Genomic DNA, 16,910 nt, shown 5'->3' with positions numbered 1-16,910 from the left:
TTACCTTAGTAGGTAGGCTGTTGTAAGATATCCGATGTATGCATGCATTCACCTGTAGCCTACTTGGTCTGAATGGATTCATTCTGCAGACATTTTGAGAAGAATATTTTTAAAAACAACCTTTCATAATAATAAAAGTACATTTCTTCTCTTTGTTTGGTTGTTTTGGGAGGTATTGTATGAATGTTTCTCTGAAGAAGTTCAGCGTTGAATTGGTAATGATTTATTCAATGAATAATTTATCTTTTAATGTGTGTGTGTTATCTGTGTTCTGATTGACTATGTAGTGCGATGTGTAGCTTGTCCACAAGAACTGATCTTCGAGCTAATAACTTGACACCACAGTGTGATGAAGTACATTATACCTCCACTATTCCTGTATTAACATTTTATTTTTATTTTCCTTGTTGTGACAGAAAATATATACATGTACATTTTACTGTATCCGGCATGTTATAATCCCCCCACCCCCCTTAAGGTCACGACAAGACAACACAGACAAACGGGACAAAAACAATACAAGACAGCAAAAAAGACTAAGCAAACAAATAATGAAAGAAACAACAAAACAAAAAGTAAAAGACAGATGAACAGAACAATAGAATTTCCATCAGGGTATATTGTGAATCTAGGCCACATTATATCCAACACTAAGTACCTTCTCTGCAGGCTATATAGGGCTTCGAGAGTGATTGTTCCCATAAGTATAGGACTTTAATATGAACCATCTCAGTTCTGTGCATGAAATGTAATGCATAGCCTTTTGTTTCCTTTTCCCTCTCTGCAAGAGAGGACCTGTTAAGTATCGTCAATGTATTGTGTGATCTGTTTGTATTGTGTACAGTGTATATGTGGTGGTGTTTTATTGTATCCTGATGATTGCTTGGCTTTCCGTAAGAATAAATAAAGTATCTATCCAAGTTGAGTAGTGAAGTGCTCTATATCCAACTGACTTAGGCGCGATTCATACTATTTTAGAGTCGAATAAAAGTCGGTTCGGCTCTGTAGAGCCTACAATGTGACGTCATTTGAGGTTCGGGGGGCGGGTACCGTCCTAAAGTCGGCTCTTCGGTGCTACTGAAAATTTCTGACGAGCCAAAATCATTTCGGCACTACAGCGGTAAAATAGGAGTATGAATCGGCCCTTATACTTACTGTGGGCCTCTAACCAGAGGTCGCCCAGTATCAGATTTGTGAGTGACGTCAAACTATACAAGGGACTATATATGGATTCAAGTGAAAGGTATACTTCCAACAATCTCTATAAAAGGGGTCCAAGTCTTATGTATATACTATCTTTGGAGCCACTGCGGTTGAACCTTAATTGAAATCTCCCGCCATTGAGAAAAATTAGCATTTAAGTCAGGAAGCTAAGAATTGGGGGTTATCCCAGTTAGGGCCTTAAAGATTAACTATAGTAGAACTGAGTTACCATATAGTTTCTGATACAATAATGAATCTCACCTCCACTCTTTAAGTTATTTGCTGTCATGCGAGGGGACATAATACCTTCTCTGCAGTCTATTTTGTTCTGATGTCAAGTGCATTTTCTCACAAACAAGTGATAGTCAGAACAATGCAGCATTGGTGCACTTTCCTCAAGAAGTCCGTTTATCTCTGCTCATGCGGTCGAGTGTTGCTGTTGCGCTTTGAATGACCTCCAAGCAGAAGTTGTGGTTAACATTTTGCTAACACTTCCCTTTGCAAAGTGACATGGAGTGTTCAAAACGTGACGTGTATTGTGGGAGGGGGATAGCTTTAATGAAATGAGAGGTAAACTCAAGTTTGAAGTGTTTAGAATGATGAAGCTTCTCCTGAGAAGTCTACTCCTCTCCTCTCTCTGCTCTCTCTGTTCTTGGGGTAGGTAAAATAAATACGCAGAATATACATGCAGCTTTTATTCCACCTTTAGCAAGACGTCTGAGTCACATCATATGAAGCATTGTCATAAATGTGGACATTAGTACATAGTGAAACGGTCATGAATGCTGTTAATAAGGTAATCATTGGTTATTTTAGGATTTGAACATATTATATAGAAAATGTGTGGTTGGATTTATCAAGAAAGATACTATAGCTATGCTGAAATGCAGTGATGTTATATTGTTTAATAATTTGAAAGTGTCGCAGCCATTGTTTGCATGTTTTACAGTAGTTTCATACTCCTATATCCAGAAGATGTAGTGCATAAATTTGAAATATGTAGCACCATGAACATAAGTGTAAAAGCTTACTGTATATGATCGTGATTCACTGATGCGCCCTAACTGAGGCCTAACATACAGTACTTGTAGATTGGCTATTTTCGTGTCATACTGAGCATAAATTAGCCGTAGAATAGAGTCAGGAATTTGTCATCTGGCATGTTTTTTTTTAGGTTGTAATTTCAAAAGAACATTGCGCAAAAAGCCACCTTGATGTCAAGATTATGTATGTTTTACTGAACTTACTGGTCCATTTGAGCATGATACAGTTTGCACATCATATGGAACTGTAATGATTTCTATAATACTTTTCTTTCTAAGGTGTTTCATCTGTAAATGAGTTTCCTGTGACCCAGACTCCTGATGTCACAGCCACGGAGGGAGAGACTGTCCACATCCAATGCTGCTGGAATAGAAGCTTTCAAGGAGGGAAAGTTAACTGGCTGAAAAACACAAAAGAGATTCATGAAAAATCAACTGTTCACACTTTATTTATAAAGAACTACCGTTGTCAGACTGATCAAGGAAACGTGGCCTGTAACTGTTCAACGTTGACTTTGTCAAATGTAGCAAGAAATTATTCAGCCACATATATCTGCAAAGTCAGTATAGATTTACCGTCGTTGTGTCAGTCTGAAGGGAATGGAACTAGGATCACAGTTACAGCCAGACCCGATACAATCACTGGTGAGTACCAAAGCACCAAAGGTTCACAAGTGGTTCATATAACGTTTGACTCGGAACATTGTTTAATAAACCTAAAGACAAAATGGGACAAATCTTATGGCTTTTATCACTTAATATCCGCTATTTTTTATTATTATTAAAAATTATAATATTATTAATTTTATTCTAGCTGCATCAGGGATATCGCAACATTGGTTGATTGAGAATAGACAGGGCAAATAAATATGTTTCAGAGCCAGAATGAAACCGTAATCAGTAACCACCAGCAATGTTAAGTATTGTATAGACAATTATACCAAACTACCTAATTGCTAGTTTTAGAATGCTAACATTTTTCTTTGCGTCTTTCCTTCACAGATGTACCTATTGATTCTAATACCAACGAAGCGGACAAAGAGTCTCCGCCACTGACACCTGTCCTGATTTCCGTGGCTATCGTGTGTCCACTGCTCTTCATCACTTTCGGCCTCTGTTGTCTGTGGAGTAGACAAGGTACCCAATGTTTTATTAAAAGAGAAGTATTGTCATTAGGCCTACTACATGACAGTGTCTATTCACAGTTTCTGAGATAAGACCCAAAAGGGACAATGAAGAAATTACGTTTCGAAATAACGTTTCGGGCCGCAGCCCTTCCTCAGACCTGGGAGGTCTGAGGAAGGGCTGCGGCCCGAAACGTTACCTACCAGTAAAGATATTTTGGGAGCATCAAATGGTGTGCAGATTTTTTCATTTCTTCATTGTGACTTTATTTTGATCCGGCACCAAGCCTATAGGTTTAGATGTGCGTGTCCTTTTTAGAAGGATTTAGAAGGATTCATGACTTCATGAATCCTTCTAAATAAGGATTATATTACCTTTAGAAGGATTCATGAATCCTTCTAAATAAAAATACTACTGGGAGCTCTAGAACGGTGTGCGGACATCCTACCTTCTTTCTATTCACAGTTTCTGCCATATCATAAACGGAGAACAGTTTTCCATGAATGGCTTCATTTTTAGATTTTCTGCAAAGTCATTTAAAACATTACCAAACGAACCTGAATAATTGAGTCAATGTTGGCATCATTGCTGATTGCTTAATGAATCATGGATGTTTAAATACATTTTTTCCTCCAGGGACTACCTTTTCCAGCTAGACTTTGCAAATCGATCAAATTTAAATGCATTCAAAAGCAGCAATGCACCAAAATCGGTAAAGATACATTGAGCGGATGGATCAGCAGGCTATAAGGGTGAATGGTGTGGGTTCTGATGCTATAAATCATTCATTTAACAACAATCTCTATCCCATTCACTTTCCCTCTATGTGTGCATTTGTGCACGTGCGTGCGTACGCGTGCGCGTGTGTGTGTGCGTGTGTGTGTATGTGTGTGTCTCAGGGAAAGCAGCTAGGGTTATCTATGAGGTCCCCCACCGTGACAGTGATTCTACGGAGGTGCCGATGGCAGATTTGGGGGTGGATGGAAACAGCACAACCTCCTCCCGTGGTTCCTCACATTGGGTGAGTCTATAGGCAACAAGTTCACCTGCCACAAGAGTTTGGCAGAATAAAGTTAGACCTTTTTAGGTAGACTTGGTTGAGCTGATACTAGCTGAGTTGACCTGAGATCAGATTCTAAAAATGTCTTCTACATCCTGACAGTTTTCTGAAAAAGCTATATGTTTCTATGTCAGTGGTTCTTCGATTTTTCAAAAATAGCAGACCTACAAGCTCGTAGCGCGCCACTCGGTGGCGCGCTATGAACTTGTAGATCTGCTATTTTTCAATAGCTAAAGCATAACATAATGCTAACACCAAAAGGGGTTCCCGCCCAAAATGGGTTAAGGTGCGTAGGGCCCTATTGTCATCAGTTCTAAACCCTTTATGCCTAAACTTCTTTGCCTTTTTTACTATTTTGAAAAACTTGCACTTACTGTATCTCTGAAATTATATTCCTAATCTCTTCGCTTATGTTAATAAAAGGAAGGAAGTAATGTAAAGGATTTATTTTTTTACGTGACACCTAATATCTATTTATGCTGTAACATATCCAACATATCATGTTTGTTGACGCCCAAAACAAATCCAGTGTTGAGGACACACAGCATTGTGAAACCCAGCCTACAACCAACCACCCATGCATCTCTGACTAACTCACACCCACGTTTAGCTCCGCACTGGAAGCACTCACAAAGGTCAAGCAATGACAGTGATCAGTTGTGATCTCTAAAAGGACCCTCGGTCTGGCTCTGGCAGGCTGGTAGTGTGTGTAGGCGTGGTGTGTCTGTCTGTCTGTCTGTCTGTACGTACACGTGCACGTAACTCGTTCAGAACCGTTCGTCCCACCGACTTCAAATTCGACACACATGTTCCACGCCCCCATGGTTGTGGCAAAAGGCCTCTGCCCGGGCTCTGGACAGGGCCCCTGCCCAGGGTCCATATATGGAGCTGGCCTGTTCTCACATCACAACACTACTCCATATTTGGACATGCGTGACATCACAACACTACATATTTGGGCATGTCTGACATAGAACTCCATATATAGGAATAAAGTGACACAGAGAGACAGATACAGAAATCTCCATATATGGGCATAAAAGGGCACAGACAGATGGATGGAGCGGGTACTCTGACACGATACCGACTCAGTGCTCTACAGCCGCCCGGCTGTAGAGCACTGGTCTAGAGTCATTAAAGGCAGGGGACTTATTTTTAAATAGCAGATATGCAAGCTCACAATGTGTCGTGGTTACACTTAGATATATATATTCACTCTTTTCTATCTCTCTCTCTCTCTCTCTCTCTCTGTCTCTCTCTGTCGTTCTCACAGTGTCAGGTGACGGTGTACGAGTCCATTGACTACTTTGAACGCGTGGAGGACAAAGCCAGTGCAGTGGACGAGGAGAAGCATACGTACAGCACAGTGGTGGACACTTAACTCACAGTGTAACGTGATGCTACACGATGTGCAGGTGCTCTGTTTATCCTGAGGTCCGGGGGCATAATACACACAGAGATTACCCACTATCCAAAGCTTTGATCTTCTAAATCATTCCACCGCACAATGAAAGGCAGAACTCAGTGTTACCGATTAGCCCTAGACTGGCGTATATTTATTGGTACACGGGGGCATTCCCCTAAGATGAATAAGAACAGCATTTGAATATGAGTAACATATATACGACCTGTTATTTCGCGAATCATATTCGCTCCATATCAGCTCGTCGGTCGGGGCCCCTGGAAGCAGGACAGAAGGCTTGTTCTGTCATGGAGAATTCTGACGTGTCTCTACTTTCTCAGACCCTATAGAAATCTTTCTGTCGCTCTGTGACCTTGCTTGAGCACATGCAGCTAGGGTGCACACTCTGTTAATTAATGGTTACTGCTTAAAGGTCTACTTTATCCCAACAAACGGCAATCCTTCCCTTCCAATGTATATTTGCACGTTACTTCACAGGTGATGGGAGTGATCCTACGCAGAGTACTAACAGAAACATAACAGATGGATGTCCAGTCTTAGATCCAGTTTTGGTGTATTTATTGAGCAGAAGTGAGCAGTTGAAATCATGAACATGAACATACCAGTGATGTTATTGTTGAAGTTTGTCTGTCTCTGTTCTGCTGCTGCTGGTAAGAAACGGTGTGCTCCCACCATTCCCTGTGTCCTATCTGATCTGATTAGTGCACCTGAGTGACCCTCTAAATACACACCCAGTGCTGTCAAATTTAAAGCCTGCCACCAAAGTGTTCAAAAATAATATGCCAACATAACCAATAATATAGCACCATCATAATGGCTCCTACACACAGTATTTTCCATTAGCATTTCATCTGCATGTACAGTATGCTGCATATACATGTCCTCACATTATTGTATAGAACGGTGGAAAGAGATGGGGTGATGGTACGTGTGCCAGACTATTGCCTCCCACAATTTTCAAATGCTCCCAGTCGGTCATACAGTTATGTGGACAGTATGCCATTTGTTTTTCTATCATTGTTTTCTACATGTAGGCATTTTGTGAATGACTGTATAGCAATGTAAATATTTTTCTATAAAGTCTCAGTATTATCCAGCTTTTATGGTGTGCACTTGTTTCTTCAAGGAGTATAGATAGAGGTACAGTATATGAGGCAGGCATAGCTCTTAATGCCTTAAAGGACCACTTCACCACTTTTCAACATCTCTTAATATAATTGGTCCTCACTAATGTTCATGATAAAACACCACCATTTTTTCCTACTCAGTCTGTGTCTCATAGGAGGGCTTTGGGCAGTTCGGACACCCGTCCACCAGTGACATCATCATTAGGCAGATTTCTTTTTTAAACAAGATTTGTTTTAAAATATATTTAGATTTTTATTATCGTGAGAACGATGGCTTCAACTTTTGCATTGCAACTTTTCAGGAAAAGAAGTTAGCTTGGATTCACCATCGATGATGTCACTGGTGGACGGCTTTCTGAACTGCCCACAGCCTTCCTATGAGACACAGACTGAGTAGGAAAAGATTGTGGCATTTTACCATGAACATTAGTTAGGAGCAATTATAGGAAGAGAAGTTGAAAAGTGGTGAAGTGGTCCTTTAATGCGCTTGCTGCCTTGCATTAAGGCTACTATAGAACTGATTGGCTTCCTGCCTCGCATGAAATACAGACCAGCCTCTCCTCTGTAGCACTTTTTGGCCAGAAGAGCATTTAGGCTATGGAGGCACATCATACAGTGTATCGTTACACACAAGTATCAAAAGCTACCAGCCCTTTGTGTGATAAAAGGTCTGATTTCTTGGCGACTAGTGGGGGTGCTTGTGTATTTTATTGCATTTTCATATTACAAAACACATTTGTGGTGACAGTATTCTTTGCAGTTAATTCTGACCCATTTGGTGTAATTATTTGTGTCAAAATAAATCTTTTATCATTATTTTGTCACACCGATGTGTTTTAAATAATGAATACAATAGTGTGCTCATAATCTTGATTACGCAACAAAAGACGAGGTTTCACAATGACTGTGACGAGGATGAAACTGCACGCTGTGTCTGGATGGAAACCGTGGTAGGTTGTGAACCGTGTCAGCGAGGGGCTCTACGTTGTAAAGCCAAGAGCGAGAGACCGTCAGAGACCATGTTTCCATTTCCTGTCATTGACCTACAGTATAGGCCTGAGGTCAGTGACAGCGGGAAATGGAAACGTACGTCGTCTCTCTGATTGTTTTGCACATCCTCTGCTTGGCTTCCTAGACGTGTGAATGTGACATGTATAAACTCCAACACACAACAACGCATACCGCTAAACACACAAACCAATGCACACACGCATGCAAGCACACACGTGCACACAAACGCACATACTATGCACGCACACAAAAACACAGAATATTACTATTCACATAAAGATTCCCAATTGCCCACAATTCAAGCGTATGGATTGACAGTGTGGTGGATTATTCAGAACTCACATCAGAGTCTAAGAAATAATCGAGGTAGAGAGTGGACTGAAACAATGTTATTTTATTACAAGGATTAATCTGTACCAGCCCAGGGAGACTGCACGGATGCAAGCTGTTCAAATGAGTCTCTCTTATACACAATGAAGAAGCACAAATACATCGTAGGTGTGGTCAAGTGGACATGGACAAACAAGGTCCTATGGTCTAGTAATAGGTCCTCTGACAGACACAAACAGGTGATCTGTGATGACTCATGTTAATGCAGTTATGACAGTTAGTATAAAAAAAAATAGTGCCTTTATCCAAGGCACTTTACAGAGATGTGCATTACATTCACACATTCACACACACATTCATACACCGATGGCAGCGGAAACCATGCAAGGCACCAACTAGCACATCGGGAGCAATTATGGGTTCAGTGTCTTGCTCAAGGACACTTTGACAGTAACTCTGAGGGAGCCCAGGTTCGAACTGGCAACCTTACGGTTACCATCCAGGCACTCTACCCCTGAGCCACCGCCACCCCAGTATTGTCATCTTCAAAATCCCATTACAACAGTTACTCTCTCTGATGCACAATATTCCTGCCACTGAAAGTATAAAAGTGACTGCTGACATTTCACAAGGACAACGTTGACGTTCCCATCTGTCATGCAGAGATTAAGTTTCCACACACACACACGCAGTGATGAAATAAACCTCACAACAACACAGAGCGTTGCAGAACGTTGTGTCCAAACTTGAACAACATTAGAGAAAACACACTGCCGCTTAACGGCCAAATACACCGTGAGAATCCTCAGTCTTCACATCCATCCGTAACTCTCAGTGCAGAGTGTCGAAATGGACCCTTTTTGATTACAGTTGCACTCTCTAATATAAATGATCGTCACAAGAATTTCCGAACCTGGTGAGTCAGACACTTTGCAGACCGTGTAAAGCTGCAAGGCACACCCACAGTAAGTTGACCTAGGGTGGGTGATTCATTTCGGAGGATTATTATAGAGCTATTTTCACAATATGTATCTGTGGAACCGAGTCGAACAAAATCGAATGCCTCAACTCCTACATAACATTCCATTAAGTGCTTTTGTCAGGGTCAGGGTGGGGTCACGGCCTGACAAGGGTGAGAACCACTGACATACACTCTCAGAGTTGAATTGTTCTGACTCACTCACTCATTTTCCGCCATTTTGAGCAGTTTGAAAATGCTTATATACCTTATATCTGCTGGGATTTTTTAGCAATATGCGTGAAGCAAGGGGGTCAGAAAATTATCCAGATTTCTTTTGTGCGCTAGAAAATTGGGAAAATGAGACATATTTGATGTTTGTTTTGAAACAAACTGTTATACTAAGATGACTAAGATCCCCTGACCCAATCGATGGACTATTATTTGAAATCCCAGTCGAAGAGAAGTTTGTACGTGGAAAAAATGAACAGCGAACACACTGACTGTAGTAACGGTACTAATGACATCCCCAAAACCAGCACAAGTCAAGAGTGGTTAAAGTGGCATGCATCTTTCCTGGTGCCCAGTAAGGCTTAAAGGACATTTAATACAATACATCTATTCTAGTCTTTAGGCATCACAATATTATTTCCAGTCACAGTGTGATTGTTTAGTGACCTTTCAAAATGTACATAGGGACACACATAGTTGTTATTAAAAACATTAAAACATGATTCAGCTGTTTGTAAGAAAACAACTTATTGTGTCCGGGTATAGCTCAGTCAGTAGAGCCCTCGCTCGCTCTCGCTCTTCGATGAATTTGTTCTGCATTATAATGCAGAACAAAAAAAAGGTGTTAACCACCACGCATCCTGCTGCGTTTTCTCACACTCTTTCACAACGTTTTCATGTGAATCATGTACCCATGGGTTGAATAAAGGATGTTTACCAGAGCAAAATAAGTAGGTAACAAACTTAAGTTAAACGCACTTGTACAGTGCAAATAGAAAGAGCTGATCTACAAGCTCACAACGAATCGTGGGCTTAGATCATTTTCACGTAATATTCACCTAATGTTCGCCTTTTTTCACCAAATGTTTGCCTGTCTTTCACCTATTATGATGCCCAGCCAGAACAGGGATGGGTTGATGTGAAGGTAGGCTATGCGTGCCTGTGGGCCTTTGCTGTACCTACAATACCCTCAACCATGAACAAGGAGACATTTGTCGAGCGAACACGTGGCCATCTTATAGATTACACTGCTGCTGTGCTGCTTTGCTGTTTGAGACAGGATGGGAAGTAGAGGTCTTAGCAGATGGATATATATATATGGATGTATACGGTTTTTCTTTTAGACGTATTACATTAGTGGTTTTCGACCAGTGGTCCGGGGACCACCAGTGGTCCTTGAGGAGGGGGTTCCAGGTGGTCCCCAGCTAAATTATGGAGAGTTGGCAACCAAGTGAGAGTATAAAATGAATCCCGGGTCCATGCATAACTTAATTTACAAGAAGCCTAAACAATAATTGGAGAATGCAGAAGAAATGTTATTTTGATCAACATTTGCCTGTTATCTCTCCTATATGGTACCAGTGCCACATCAATAAACCATGGAATTGTGGACAAAATCTAATCCAACGACATCAAAATATTCTTTAGTTTGGGTCTGAGAGGCTAAATGGTGGTCCGTGGCTCATGAATGCTGAATAAATAATGGGCCTTGACATGAAAAGGGTTATATTCTTGCTAGAACCAGGGCCATGCTCAAAGATGTATACTATATTGTACTGTAGTACCACATGCAGAGCACTGACGCCCGCAAGTGCTTTGCACACACTTCCTGAACCAACCGCCACGACGGGGAATAAGCATAAATCATTCAATAAGGGCAAAACAAAGCAAATAACTGAATTTAAACCACTATGTCTGGCTGAGAGTTAGACAGTGTGGGCCTCCTCTTAAATATACTAGAATTCGACCGGTCTCACTCTAGCGCCGAGCCTCGCCATCCAGGTGGCCAGTGTTCTGTACCATACTGTACCGTATCGTACTGTACTGTACTGTACTGTGTGTGTGTGTGTGTGTGTGTGTGCGTGCGTGCGTGCGTGCGCAGTGGAATGGGGTGTGGCCTAAAATGTGATGTAATTTGCATCACTGTGAAATGTTGCACAATAACATGGCTTGTCAAGCAAATGCAAACTGTAATTATGACAGTTGCATGGATGCAAAGTAGTGCGTTATGTCTGGACAGGCATGGCGGTGGTGTTGTGCATGGCGGTGGTGTTGTGCATGGTGAGATGTGGACAGGCATGGCGGTGGTGTTGTGCATGGTGAGATGTGGACAGGCATGGCGGTGGTGTTGTGCATGGTGAGATGTGGACAGGCATGGCGGTGGTGTTGTGCATGGTGAGATGTGGACAGGCATGGCGGTGGTGTTGTGCATGGTGAGATGTGGACAGGCATGGCGGTGGTGTTGTGCATGGTGAGATGTGGACAGGCATGGCGGTGGTGTTGTGCATGGTGAGATGTGGGCAGGCATGGCGGTGGTGTTGTGCATGGTGAGATGTGGACAGGCATGGCGGTGGTGTTGTGCATGGTGAGATGTGGACAGGCATGGCGGTGGTGTTGTGCATGGTGAGATGTGGACAAACGGTGTGGTTTGGTAGGAGAAGGCGGAAAAAGGCAGCCGGATAAACAGGGTGCGTGGGTTTTAATTAGGGTGGCAGGATAAGGAAATAAATGTCATAACAAAAGACATCAGAGAGAGCATAAAGCAGATGACTAATTAAGCAATATTACACTCGAGGGTGTGGTTTAACGTGATTATTGCCACTGAACGTTAAACCACACCCTCGAGTGTAATATTGCAATTATACAACAGTTACCCTTAAAACTAAGAAAATCGCTGAAAAAACATATTTTTTTAATGACACATGTGTAGTCACTACGACCAAAAATGTCCCAAGAAGAAACTAGCTAGCCTAGCCACCTTGTTTGCTGCGCTCTGGGAAAACAGAGCAGCTGAATTCTTTGTTTTCATTAGGTGTGGAGTGGTGCTCGTTTGATCCACGGCTAGAAGGCGTGGATCATCCGTGGTGATGTGTACATTGGGCGTTATGTGGGATTGAGATGTTGTTGACATAGTGTGTGGCACCCCTTGGCACCCTTAGCCACACACTTACGCTGTAATATATACGCCTTTTATCCCATTGTTATAGGTAAGCATAAAAAGGAGACTCCGCTCCGTCCGACTCTCATTCACTTCTCTTTCTGTGGACGGTGATTTAACCAGAGGTTCTCTTTGTCGTTTTGTTCTGACATCTCCAGCTCTAAACATCCATCATGGCCGCCAAACCAACAGGACTAGAGGCATGCATGTGTGGCCTCATGAAGACCTTCGACCAGTACGCTGGAGCCGACGGCACCCTGAGCAAGGCTGAGGTGAAGACCCTGCTGGAGAAGGAGCTGCCATGCATGATGAAGGTATTGTAGTGTACCGCACCGTTGTAGATCAGGGGTGCAGGGCAACTTTGACAATGGAGACCGGCCCCCTCACTCCAGAGGGCCACAATTGCATACTTCTGTCGTAGCAAAAAAAATAGCCGATCTACAAGCTCAAACCGCGTCGCAGTGCCACACTTGAACTTGTAGATCAGCTATTTTTTTTTGTTGCTATTTGAATTCAAATCCTGAATGTTTTGCCATTTTTTTTAAATGGAATCATGAAAAGTAACCTTTTTATTGAATTTCAAATGCATTTAGTTATAGTTATGTTACTTTTATGAACTAAATACAAATACATTGGACATAAAAAAAAAGAATACTCCATCCATTTTGATGAATTGAACAATGTGGACCCTCTTGTAAACAAGTGTAATGCTTAATTGGGTTGTCCACTCACAGTTAACAGTCTTTGTATTGAGTTTGTGCTTGAAATACTGTAATTCTGCAAACTGTTAATAAATATTTCAATCAATCAATCATCAAGCTATACATATATCTAGAGACTGAAGTAATCAAAGCGGGTCATGTTTGCATGTTTGGAATTGAAACAGCAGAAAATAATACTATAGGCCTATCAGTGTTCTGATATTAACCTGGTGGGGGCCGCATGTGGCGGTTAGGTGTGCGCTTGCAAGGATGCTGTTTCAGGGATATTGTTCTGGTGCCACAGCACCCTTGGTAAATTCAAAGCACCCTTGGCCAGCGCCGTTTAGATGAGAGAGTTGTGACAACTCCGTTCACTTCAGGGGCTGATATTTGCGCCGCCCTCGTTTAAAACAACGTATTTAAAACTCCACACACTCCAGGGCTGCATGAACAGCGCTCAAGCACTGTTTTCTGCCCCCTCAATGACGCCACTCTTCTATAGTCTACAGTACACCACTCTGGACTAGTCCATTTACGTTAAGCCGGTTTTGTTGGGGTTCCGTTGTTGGGGTTCAGTATACATCCTTTCATTATTTATTTTATTTGTATTTGTATTTTTTTACAAATACCCCAACAATGCTCTTATGTATGTATGTTTTTTGTTTCCCTTACGCAGGCGTGTAAGAACCCAGCGGAACTGGACACACTCATGAAGGCACTTGACCACAACGGGGACGCCAAGGTTGACTTCCAGGAGTTCGTGATCCTGGTTACTGCTCTGGCCTGTGCATGCCATGACCGCTGCGGCAAGAAGTGATTGTTCCGCATCTCAACCCTTCCTTCCCTGGACCTACGGTCCACAGTCCGTCCACACCCCACGAGCAGGGTCCGCATCCCAACCCTTCCTTCCCTGCACCACGCCGGTCCACAGTCCACACCCCACGAGCAGGGTCCGCATCCCAACCCTTCCTTCCCTGGACCACGCCAGTCCACAGTCCACACCCCACGAGCATGCGGGTCCGCGCTGCCATCCTAGCCATCCTATACTTTAGCTTGTTCACATCTTTGTCTATTGTTTGATGTAATAGTGAATTTCTAAAAATAAAAACCTTAGAAGAAAATATGAAAATCTGCTGTTGTGTTCTTCAGACTTGACTGTGATTTGCTTGTCTGTGGGAAGTTGTATGTCTGTCTGTCTGTCTGTCTGTCTGTACAGCCCCCCCCCCCACACACCACTCAGGCAAGACAGAACTTCAAGTTTACATTGTGAACTTGTAGATCAGCTACTTTCATTAACCATTCCCTATTCTGAGGAGAACTTTACCAAAAATAGCCAATCTCCATACAATAGAGGGTATGCGCATGACATCATCGTACCTGGAAGTTATGCGGGAACGCCCACTGAGTGGCAAAAAACTACTTTCTGGCCTTGACAGCCCATTCATCCAAACAGAAAAGTCCAGTCTGATTGCATTAAACAATGTTAAACTCACCAACATTGCAGCTGTTCGAAAAGTTTGAATTATCCTCTTTCTATCTGCAAAGTTTTTGTTTCATGAAAATCCACCATAGAAACGTTGAGCTACTTTCTGTCAAGAAATGCCCTGCATTTGATTATTTTTCTAAGTGTCAGAGTTTGGAAGTGCTTGTTTTCAATAACACAACATTTTGCTGCCTCCTGCATTATGTGACATTTAGAAACGGGTGGTACACAGGACGGTTGAGAGATTTCCAACGAGCGCTTGCAAACTCCAACACCTCTGGCGCTGCTCAATGTTTTGCCACTCAGTCTAGATGAGGGGGGGGCGTGTCCTGATGGGAAAATCAGGCATGTGCATACTCTCTATTAAGCTCACAGCGAGAGCTTGTAGTTCTCCTCAGAATACTAGGGAATATGGTTAATGTAAAAGGATATATCCTAATACGCAAAGATTTGGCGGCCCACCTATAGTAACTCTGAGGACCCCCTAGGGGTCCCGGACCCCCTGTTGAAGACCCACCCCCACTTAAACCCTATATACAGTAGGCTGGGGCCCCCCAAGGCCCTATACTACGTGCACTAGAATGTCCTTGTAGATCTGCTATGTGCACCTTAATGTTTGCCCCCAGATAAAGGAATTTATGTGGTTATTATAATATAATGTTGAAAAAGGGCATGTTCTGTCCTGACTGAAAATCCCACTCCTCTGGTAGAGATGCAAGACCTCAAAGCCACCAACCTCGCAGTGGTGTAAAACAGTGGTTCCCAAACTTATTCACGTCAAGGACCCCCAAATTTACACTAATTAGCCTGCGGACCCACATTAGAAAATATATGCCTGGGACCCCCATAAGAGAAGATTTTTACGACTCTAGCAGTGATTCTCAACCCGTTTAATTTCAAGGACCCCCAGTTTGACATGCATCAGTCTACGGACCCCCCATTTAATGGCATTTCTATCTTTGATATCAAAGTTAGTTTAACTCTGAGAGTGTACAAATGGAACCAAATGCCATTTACTAGCTTTAAATCAACTCGGATATGGATTCAAAGTGTTGGACCCTAAATTGGGCCTTTGCCGAATATACTAAATCAGCTGCACCACCATGTTCACCCACCAAAATAATCATCTGCAAGGCATTTCTTTACAGGAAGTAGCTCATAACATGTCTACGGACTACGGTGGATTTAAACAAAAACGTTACAGATTGAAAGAGGATAATTCAAGCTTTCCCTACAGCTGCAATGTTGGTGATTTTGACGTTGTTTAATATAATTAGGGAGGACTTTTCTGTTTGGATGAATGGGCTGCCTATGGGAAGTGTCACCTATGTATCACCTTGCTGGCGGTCTGAATATGGAGAATGGGTCCGTAACTCAGCGAGTGCACAAATGGAACCACACACCCAAATTGTACACACCCAAATTTGGTTCCATTTGTACAGTTAAATTAACATTGATTTTACTATATAAATTGGGGTCCCAGCAATATAAATGCCATTAAATGGGGGTCCATAGCCATAATGCATGTCAAACTTGGGGTCATGAAATGAAAATGGTTGAAAATCACTAGAGCCATGAAGATCTTTTAAAATGGGGGTCCGTGGGTTAATAAGTGTCAATTTGGGGGTCCTTGACATCAACCACTGGTCCCACCCAGCTAGGACACACACACACTGAATCTATACTGAATGTATACTGCCCTCTAGTGGCAAGCAGATGTCATCTCCCTTTTCCCGCCTACAAAGGTGCACGGTCTAAATCACTTTGATTGACATGCTGCTGTTGTTGTGTTGTTGAGTCGACTGTTTATTTTGAGGACTTCTCATGAAAACAGCAGCCTCTCCATGTTGTGTCAGTCACAGGGAGGGAGGGAGGGAGGGCTAGGCTAGCTGTCTTCTGGGTGTTTGTTTCGAAAGCTATTGTGAAACCAAACGTGCCAGGCCTGTAATCGGCTTGCAAGGTCAGCCTCTCCCAGCCTCTCCTCTCACATTCTCTCTCTCTCTCTCTCTCTCTCTCTCTCTCTCTCTCTCTCTCTCTCTCTCTCTCTCTCTCTCTTTCTCTCTCACATTCTCTCTCTCTCTCTCTCTCTCTCTCTCTCTCTGTGTCTCTCTGCATTAAGAGGCTTATCTGGGATTAGGCGTCCAGACTGGTGGGTGGGAGGCCGGCCGCACAGGTGGTGTTAGAGAGGTGGAGATGAGGATGAAACAGACACATTTTTGGGGTTGGCAGACTGTAAAATCTTGAGTGCAACACACTTGCGTAATTTGCTGAGTAAAC

At 42.6% G+C, this 16,910-nt stretch overlaps 2 protein-coding genes across 4 annotated transcripts in view; both read left to right on the top strand.

Annotated features, from left to right (window-relative positions):
* Positions 1–6,946, top strand: part of LOC306913830 (uncharacterized protein) — a gene marked incomplete at its 5' end in the record, with an annotated part of 38,899 nt that extends 31,953 nt beyond the window's left edge. The window contains 4 exons of the mRNA XM_079490640.1: positions 2,526–2,891; positions 3,249–3,383; positions 4,271–4,392; positions 5,705–6,946. Of these exons, the coding sequence (XP_079346766.1) occupies positions 2,526–2,891; positions 3,249–3,383; positions 4,271–4,392; positions 5,705–5,812 (731 nt within the window). The 3' untranslated portion in view covers positions 5,813–6,946. The remainder of the gene's footprint in view (positions 1–2,525; positions 2,892–3,248; positions 3,384–4,270; positions 4,393–5,704) is intronic.
* A 5,542-nt stretch (positions 6,947–12,488) lies between these two features.
* Positions 12,489–14,279, top strand: LOC306913673 (protein S100-P-like). Of its 3 annotated transcripts, none has more exons than XM_079490476.1 (4): positions 12,489–12,763; positions 13,827–13,969; positions 14,036–14,073; positions 14,146–14,279. In XM_079490476.1, exons 1-2 carry the CDS (start codon positions 12,623–12,625, stop codon positions 13,965–13,967), a joined length of 282 nt encoding a protein of 93 aa, XP_079346602.1. In that variant the 5' UTR covers positions 12,489–12,622; the 3' UTR covers positions 13,968–13,969; positions 14,036–14,073; positions 14,146–14,279. The 3 variants fall into 3 exon arrangements, with proteins under 3 accessions (XP_079346602.1, XP_079346601.1, XP_079346600.1); XM_079490475.1 differs by having other exon boundaries at positions 12,491–12,763; positions 14,033–14,073; XM_079490474.1 differs by having other exon boundaries at positions 12,491–12,763; positions 14,033–14,070; positions 14,145–14,156.
* The last annotated feature ends 2,631 nt before the right edge of the window (positions 14,280–16,910 follow it).

The sequence above is a fragment of the Electrona antarctica genome (assembly GCF_951216825.1).
Source record: "Electrona antarctica genome assembly, chromosome: 21".
Classification (NCBI taxonomy): domain Eukaryota; kingdom Metazoa; phylum Chordata; class Actinopteri; order Myctophiformes; family Myctophidae; genus Electrona; species Electrona antarctica.
Note: the sequence above shows the minus strand (reverse complement) of the source record. Positions and strands in the feature narration are given on the sequence as shown.

Coding starts and splice junctions, on each gene's coding strand:
- LOC306913673 (XM_079490476.1), top strand. CDS start 12,623: ATGGCCGCCAAACCAACAGGACTAGAGGCATGCATGTGTGGCCTCATG. Junction 12,764..13,826: donor AGCTGCCATGCATGATGAAG/GTATTGTAGTGT, acceptor TCCCTTACGCAG/GCGTGTAAGAACCCAGCGGA.